The following is an 8,898-nucleotide window of genomic DNA, read 5'->3' on the forward strand; positions in this document are numbered from 1 at the left end:
TAAAATTCAGCCACACTGTCAGGGCCGACCGCGCCCCCTGCCACGCCCCCCACCTAAGCCCCTTTTTTTATATCCAGAAAAAAACCTACAATGCAGTTGTTTTTATCTCAATATCAAGTCATTTCTGGGTAACAATTAAGTCCCTTACTGTGATTGTTTTAAAATGGTCAAAAAGAAACAAAAATTGCTTCTTAGCAAAGGGCAATTTCTCAAGCAAGGATTTTGCTAGGACTGTCTGGTAATGGTCTGAGTGGGGATGGGAAAACTGAAAACTAGCTGTGATTGGCAGAGAGGTTTGGAACCCTCTTATCTATTAACTAATTTACCACCTGTCACCATGGAAGGCCAAAACAACATCCCACCAAAACAGGTTGAAATTTCAGGCGGCCTTTTCAAAACAGCTCTTACACTAAAAGGCCATTATCCAAATGTTCACAATTTCACAGCATTATTCCAACCTCATTGTGGAAATATATATATATATATATATATATATATATATATATATATATATATATATATATATATATAAAAACACAGGAAAATCACGTTTTTTACTGCACTTATAATCATTTTTAGAAATCAACAATTTCTAAAAACCTGTTTTTGCTTTGCCATTATGGGGTATTGTGTGTAGATTGATGAGGAGAAAAAAACGATTTAATCCATTTTAGAATAAGGCTGTAACGTAACAAAATGTGGAAAAAGTCAAGGGGTCTGAATACTTTCCGAATGCACTGTATATCAATATCTTCAATAATACCATACATAAGTATCATGACATTAGCTTGTATAACCTTCAATCTGTTTATTTTATTATATTTTGGACCAGACTGTGCCTCACTACCTATTGTTCCTGCAGAGAGGATTCAACATCTTCATCCAATGTTTTCATCATTCGCCTAAAGAAAACCTTCCAGTATGCAAATTAGGGAGCCAAATGAACGGCTCTCGCACTGATGCAATTCGGTTCGGTTCACCTAAAATATCAGTTCAAAAACAGCCATTTGTTTGAACAACCCATCACTAGGCTACATTGACGAATCACTTTAGCGGTCACTGGCAAGTCTCAACATGGGCTTCGAATTAGGGCCGGGACAATACAATTATCACAATATTTTTTCCATGCCAAAAATGAAAACATGAAGCAGACCAAACTCTTTGGTCAAGCAGTATGTAAAACGTGTGCGCTATAGCTTGGAAAATAATTGTTTACAACATTAGGGCTGTTTTCCTAAAGAAGTTAAATCCGCTTTGTGTTTTGTTTCCTTGCCACGATATTAACAAGTATCGCGATACTGGTATCGTCCCAGCCCTACTTCGAATCCTAACAAAATACAAACAAAATGTTTGGTTTACTTGTCCCGATGCAATACTATGGACATAACTAGATTGTATGATTTATGAATAGCCAAGGGATATAGGCGATTGGCTTTATTCAGTCAGTTTGACACCTTCTATAAACTAGTCAACACAAGCTGTCCGGTCGTCAATCAAAAGACCAGTAAATAGCCTTCGGCTGTATAGGCCAATGAAACACGCAAAATAAAATAAATGAAAGTGCCACGAAACAATAACTAAGTGGATTTCAACTCATCGTTACCACTTACATTACATGGGACAGGAGACTATAAAGAAGCATCATGCTCTCTCCCAATCACAGCGCACAAAAATAACACCGGAACCGAGAGGCGGGACAGACAGCAGACTGACAAACCAGCAGTGTCCCTGTCATCGCTTGCTTTGTGACTGACAGGCGCCTGTCCTATCAACAGATCACTAGAAGATTCATATCGTTAATTCTAGCGGGAGAACGCTATACAGACTTTTCTGACTAGCGAATTGAAACTTTTAAAAGAAAATAAGCCTAGTTAATTCATGAAGTGGAAAAAGTAGCTGACTAACAAGGAGTTTGTTATTGGCTGTTTAGCCAACAGCCGGCGCTTATGGAAAACACTGCATGCATGTCCTGCGGGCAGCGGTGTTACCCGCAAGACCAACCTCAGACACACTTCTGGGATAGATTGATACTGTCTGGTATAAAACCCTGACCACTTCAGATGATGTAATTGGCGACCTTTGGTGAACTATTGAATGTTGGTTGGCAGGCTGGGAGCACAATGGATGCTGCACAAACATAGCAGGCAGAAATAGAATGCAAGACATTCTATCATGTGGAATGAGGGTGAGACCTGTGCATACAGATCTGACAACAGAATATAATGGATACAGGATACAGAAAGGACTGCTTAATCTATGCCCACACTCAATCCTTCAGTATGTAAAATGGGATGATGTAAATGTATGATGTAAGAAGTAACTGTAAAATATAGTGTAAAAAAAATTAACTAATAAAATCCACCACATATTTTTGTTTCATTGAGCCTTTTGATCAGCCAGAATGGCCCATTTTGATCAAGGTAGTGGGTTAAAACTCGAAACCCATTTTACAAGTCCTTCATAACATAGCCTACAGACAGACAGTACACTGGCTTGGTCCAGCCAAAGCATTGGTCAGTCACTGTCAGTCAATGTTATGAAACACTTTCAGTGAGGCCCAAGTTTCTCTCGTCTACCCCCTCTCCTTCTCTCTCGTGGTTCACTGTCAAGTCGGAGAGGAGCGAGAAGGGGGCCAGCCAGAGCCAGCAGCCGAGCAATTACACAACTTGTTTATGAATTATGTCTCAGTCAGAACAGAATCTAGCACAAACTGGTCTGATGACATTACCCAATCTCAACTCAACCCTCCTCTTTTCAGTTTTTAATGAAAAGTAGCTTCACGTTATTATTTGTTTTTTCAACTCTCTCTGCCCGTCACATAAGCCAAAACCACACTCGACTGCTTTAGCATTCAAAACAAGTACAGAGGTGTTAGTCGAGCGTTTGATTCCCTGCAATGTTGCTAGTCAAAGGCTGTTTAAGGGGGTTAACTTCCAGACGTAGATAGTGTATAGCGGTGGTGAAAGAGTAGGCCAAGGTTATTTCATCCCATACTAGCCCCAGCCTAAATCATTCTACTACACTCTTTCATTTAATGGCTTGTCAAATTGTTAAAACATCACGAGTGAGTCCCCAAGTGCAGACAGAGCGAACGGAAACCATATCTTCCTTCCTTGTTGATTGTGGCTCTATAGGGTTGACAGACAGAGGCTGCATCCCCAAAAGGCACCCTATTCCCTATAAACCCCTGTGTAGCTCAGTTGGTAGAGCATGGCGCTTGCAACGCCAGGGTTGTGGGTTCGATTCCCACGGGGGGGGCCAGTATAAAAATGTATGCACTCACTAACTGTAAGTGGCTCTGGATAAGAGCGTCTGCTAAATGACGTAAATGTAAAAATGTAAAATAAAGCGCACTACTTTTGACCAGAGCCGTTTGGGCCATGGTCAAAAGTAGTGCACTAGATAGGGAATAGGGTGCCATTGGGGACAGGGCTCTGAATAAAAGTAGTGCACTAGATAGGGAATAGGGTGCCATTGGGGACACAGCACCCAGAGATGCATCTGTCTCCCAGACCAAACCATTAGTTCCTTCAGACAGACAGCCAGGAAATCCTCCCCACACTACTACTAGATCTGTGGTTGAACACTTGTCTGGATTTTATCTCATTGACATTTGTGATTAAATCCCTGTTCTATTATTCCTGTCTTTTTAACTACGGACGAAAATTGTCTAAGTGAGGCAGAAAAACAACACTTTTTTAGGATAAAAGCAATGACAGATGGGGACTGAACAGAGGCCAATGTTTCCTCTACTATAGCAAAGCGTGTCACAAGCACGGCTATATTTATTTCTCTATTTCTGAAGCCCTCCAAGTAGACAGTTCACAAACAACACCCAGAATGGTGTACGTTTTAACTTGAGCGTTTAGTCTAACAGAAATGGTGTTTAAAACCAGGTCCATCCTAATGCCATTTGATTTAACTAGTTTGGTGAAACCAAATCTGACCATCTCCAGTGACATGATAAAACGGCATTATAGCCTAAAAATAGAGGTCCATTTCTCTCTTTTCATCTCTCTTTTTGTTTCCCTACATGTGAATGAAGTGAATCCATTCTTTACCTATTTTGTAAACAAAATGAGAGATTAAAAAGAGAGCACTTTATGTCAAACCAGACACTTTGAAATCAATTTTAGGTTTATCCTGGCACGCAATTGGATTTCACTAAATGAAGGAATCGGATGCACATGTACAACAGTGAGTAAACAAAGTTTCAAATATTTTTTGTTTTGTCTAAAGGAATTACCTCAAACAAACCAGCTATTTTCATTGGAGGTTTTTTAACGGATGCACATGTACAAACAATTTTACGCCACTCAATCGGATCAGATTGGATAAACCAAATTTGTTCAAATGAATGTCAGGACTAAGGATGGACGTCGTAACCTATCTTCTGTTGTTACTAGAGAGTGACAACAGAAGTGACAACAGAAGTGACAACAGAAGACGTTACAGAAGGTTACCACGTCCATCCTTAGTCCTGACCATTCATTTGAACTAATTTGGTTTATCCAATCTGATCAGATTGAGTGCCGTAAAAAATGTTGTACATGTGCATCCGATTCCTTAATTTGGTGTAATCCGATTGAGTGCCGGGATAAACCTACATTGATTACAAAGTGTCTGGTTTGACATAAAGCGCTCTCTTTTAATCTCTCATTTTCTTTACCCATTTACTGCTGTTTGCAACACAACAGTGAATGAAGTGAATCGCATTCTTCATCTCTATGACACAGTGAGGTAGATGGGTAGGGAGGCTGTTAGACTGAATTCACCAGAATTATTTTATCATTATGAGTAAACACAGCAGGCGATTCCAGTGAAGATCAGACATTTTTCCTCAGTAATTTCACATAGTATTTCACTATAACTACATTGTCATTTCTCAGTCACTTCACATTGTATACTTGGCATGGCTTATAGTCCATGCTCTGACCTTAGAAAACAACAACTGTAAACCATGTTTTCTATTCATTTGAATAATTAAATTGATTTAAAAAACAGGCATTCTAAATTATTCTGGCTGTGTTTTTATACTTAAATAATCATGCAAATATTGGAGCATTAGCAGCAACATTTAAATCCACATCCTAGTAGTCATGGCTGCAATTACTCACAGCATTGACATGGCAATCAATCAACATCTTTGTTAGGTGCTACTTGTCCCCCTAATCAATTTATGATGTACATTGTGTTTTGACTTGCATCTTTAATTTATATCCAAGCAAATGTATAGAATAGACTTGTACAATTGCATGTTGCGAACGCATTTTGATCAAATTAGTAACTATGGGCCAAAAAAATATGCTAACCAGAAAAAGGCAATAAAATTGACCTTCGTCCTTCCAAATATCCAGTATCTAACGAAAAGGATTGACTTTCTGTCATCATAGCTGATCTTGTCAAATCAGAGCCTTCCAAAAAAAAAAAAAAAACTGACATTCTAATACAGTGTCAACTATTCTGTCAAATTAGGAACAATAATGCATATGCACACATCTCCAACAGATAAGACTGGGGTGAGAAGATGATAAATTAGCTAACTACTTACTTTCTCCATTCGTTTGCTGACAATTCCATACGTAGACAGCAGTCACAAAAAACACAAGGAAAGTCCGCGGCCACATATTGACTCAACTCTGGTCAATATCCGATCGACGACGCAGTCGAGAGCAACTGTCTGGGGAAGAATCCGAGTCAACTCGATTACAACTAGTTGGCAAGGGGTAGCTGTCCTTTGGTTTGTTAGTTAAACCACAGGTAAACAAAAATAAAAACGGTCATCCCGGAAAAATGGGCGGAGGGAGGGAAGAGTCCAACGTGTTCACTACTAGCTAGCTAGTTAGCGAGCTAAGTCACTGGTTAGCCTCAGCTAGTTAACTGCACAGGTCAGAGGGATATTCAAAATCACCACAAACAAATGCAACCGTGGGAATCATTGTGGCTAAACAAAGGAAAAGTCTCACTTTGCAATAAATTGCATCGCATTGCGTCTTCTTTTCAAGTGTTCTTGATTCAATCCGCAGTCTCATGCGTCGCAGAGCAGGGGGAGTAACGTTAGTTAGCTGCTAGCTAACGTTACCGTTAGCTGAATGGGCAGGAGGCCACAAAGTTTGTGCGATTAGAAGGATATCAACTCTCAATTTAATTACGCTTCCGGTAACACTCGCTATGGATATGTTGCTATGTGTCTAGCTACTAAGTAAATGGCCTATTCCCTTGCATTGAAAGAGAACCTAAACCACAATGTGCAACAATGTCCCCCCGTCTCACAGTCCCGTAGCTTCGCTTCTGACAACTTCAGGTTCATGCAAGGCACGCGTGGCGTACAGTAGTATACGAAACCCACGGGTCACTGCTCATGGCTGTTGTCTTTCACAAACATATCCCAAACACAAAATACTAGCGATTACTAGGTTGTTTACAACTTCAAGTAATATAAACTCATCTGAATCCGTGTATGGAGAGACAAAAATCTAACCGCAGTCAACGCTGAGATTTTCCACTCAACTGTCAGACTTCGCTGTTGCTCGTTCGTTAGTCAGTTGGCCTTTTTCTTCATAATAAAGGCGTTTCAGTGATTTCACCTGATGGATATCTCCTTCCAAAATGACAACACGGTTATTGCACGAGAACAGCAAAATATAATGTCGATATTTTACTCTCCGACATTAGAGGCAGGCCTAAATTGTTCAGTCCCTTAGGATCCCCTTCGCTGTGCCTCTCCGTCGCCAGTAGTAAACAGAACCTGTAAGTGAGCCAGATGGGGCGAAGGGGAAATACGGACTGGAGTACATTGGATTACGCAGTTAGACTAGAGATACGCCTACTGTAACAACCTACACTGCGTCTGATAATAGGCTATAAATACACTACATGGCTAAAAGTATGTGGACACCTGCTCGTCGAACATCTCATTCCAAAATCATGGGCATTAATATGGAGTTGGTCCTCCCTTTGCTGCTATAACAGCCTCCACTCTTCTGGGAAGGCTTTCCACTAGATGTTGGAACATTGCTGTGGGGACTTTACATTTACATTTACGTCATTTAGCAGACGCTCTTATCCAGAGCGACTTACATTATTATTTTTATTTTTTTTCATATCCCCTGTGGGAATCGAACCCACAACCCTGGCGTTGCAAACGCCATGCTCTATCAACTGAGCTACATCCCTGCTGGCCATTCCCTCCCCTACCCTGGACGACGCTGGGCCAATTGCGCGCCGCCCCATGGGTCTCCCGGTCACGGCCGGCTACGACAGAGCCTGGATTCGAACCAGGATCTCTAGTGGCACAGCTAGCACTGCGATGCAGTGCCTTAGACCACTGCGCCACTCAGGAGACATTCTTGACTTGCTTCCATTCAGCCACAAGAGCATTTGTGACATCGGGCACTGATGTTGGGCGATTAGGCCTGGCTCGCAGTTGGTGTTCCAATTCATCCCAAAGGTGTTCGATGGGGTTGAGGTCAAGGCTCTGTGCAGGCCAGTCAAGTTCTTCCACACCGATCTCGACAAACCATTTCTGCATGGACTTTGCTTTGTGCACAGGGGCATTGTCATGCTGAAACAGGAAAGGGCCTTCCCCAAACTGTTGCTACAAAGTTGGAAACACAGAACCGTCTAGAATGTTAATGTACGCTGTATCGTTAAGATTTCCCTTCACTGGAACAAAGGGGCCTAGCCGGAACCATGAAAAACAGCCCAAGACCATTATTCCTCCTCCACCAAACTTTACAGTTGGCACTTTTTACTATAGGGCAGGTAGCGTTCTCCTGGCATCCACTAAACCCAGATTCGTCCGTCGGACTGCCAGATGGTGAAGCATGATCCATCACTCCAGAGAACGTGTTTCCACTGCTCCAGAGTCCAATGGCGGTGAGCTTTACACCACTCCAGCCGACGCTTGGCATTGCGCATGGTGATCTTAGGCTTGTGTGCAGCTGCTCAGCCATGGAAACCCATTTCTTGAAGCTCCCAACAAACAGTTATTGTGCTGACATTGCTTCCAGAGGCAGTTTGGAACTCGGTAATGAGTGTTGCAACCTAGGACAGACGATTTTTACGCGCTTTAGCACTCGGCGGTCCCGTTCTGTGAACTTGTGTGGCCTACCACTTCTCGGCTAAGCCTTTGTTGCTCCTAGACGTTTCCACTTCACAATAACAGCACTTACAGTTGACAGGGGCAGCTCTAGCAGGGCAGAAATTTGCCGAACTGGCTTGTTGGAAAGGTGGCATCCTAGGATGGTGCCACGTTGAAAGTCACTGAGCTCTTCAGTATGGGCCATTCTACTGCCAATGTTTGTCTATGGCGATTGCATGTCTGTGTGCTCGATTTTATACACCTGTCAGCAACGGGTGTGGCTGAAATAGCCGAATCCACTAATCTGAAGGGGTGTCCACATACTGGACACCCAGTATGTGGACAGCATGAATAAATTGCACGTTAAATTAATAATGCGTGGAAATAATAAATCTGCTCGACTTTCAATTATGGTCAGGAGGAGAGAACAATTTGCATCTCCACTTGTTGATTACATTTGAATTCTTCCCCCTCTTCTTTAGCTCTGTTCAACAGACTCCAACCAACCTGCTCATGCAGTTCTAAGACATAATAATATAATAATATATAATAATAATATGTTTGGGAAGTGTTTGGGACATGTTTGGGAAGTGGAGGGGGCAGTATGCTACAGGAGGTTTTGTGTCTGTCAACATCAATGTGATCATGGTCCGGATTCCAAATGGCATCTATTACCTTTATACTACTTTTGATCAGGGCCCATCGGGGTCTGGTCAAAATTAGTGCACTAAATAGTGAATAGGGTCCCATTTGGGACGTAAACCCATGTAGCAATGTAGCCTTCTAGACCCAAAAATCCAGGGACACTCAAGCAG

The 8,898-nt window shown here is 41.9% G+C and overlaps 1 protein-coding gene across 1 annotated transcript in view; it reads right to left on the reverse strand.

Moving 5' to 3' along the window:
• The window catches only part of LOC311098829 (insulin-like growth factor 1 receptor), a 53,374-nt gene extending 46,652 nt beyond the window's left edge, over nt 1–6,722 (reverse strand). The window contains exon 1 of the mRNA XM_084139398.1: nt 5,552–6,722. Within this exon, the coding sequence (XP_083995524.1) occupies nt 5,552–5,627 (76 nt within the window). The 5' untranslated portion in view covers nt 5,628–6,722. The remainder of the gene's footprint in view (nt 1–5,551) is intronic.
• Between the last annotated feature and the right edge of the window lie 2,176 nt (nt 6,723–8,898).

This window comes from Coregonus lavaretus (assembly GCF_964263955.1).
Source record: "Coregonus lavaretus genome assembly, chromosome: 23".
In the NCBI taxonomy this organism is placed as follows: domain Eukaryota; kingdom Metazoa; phylum Chordata; class Actinopteri; order Salmoniformes; family Salmonidae; genus Coregonus; species Coregonus lavaretus.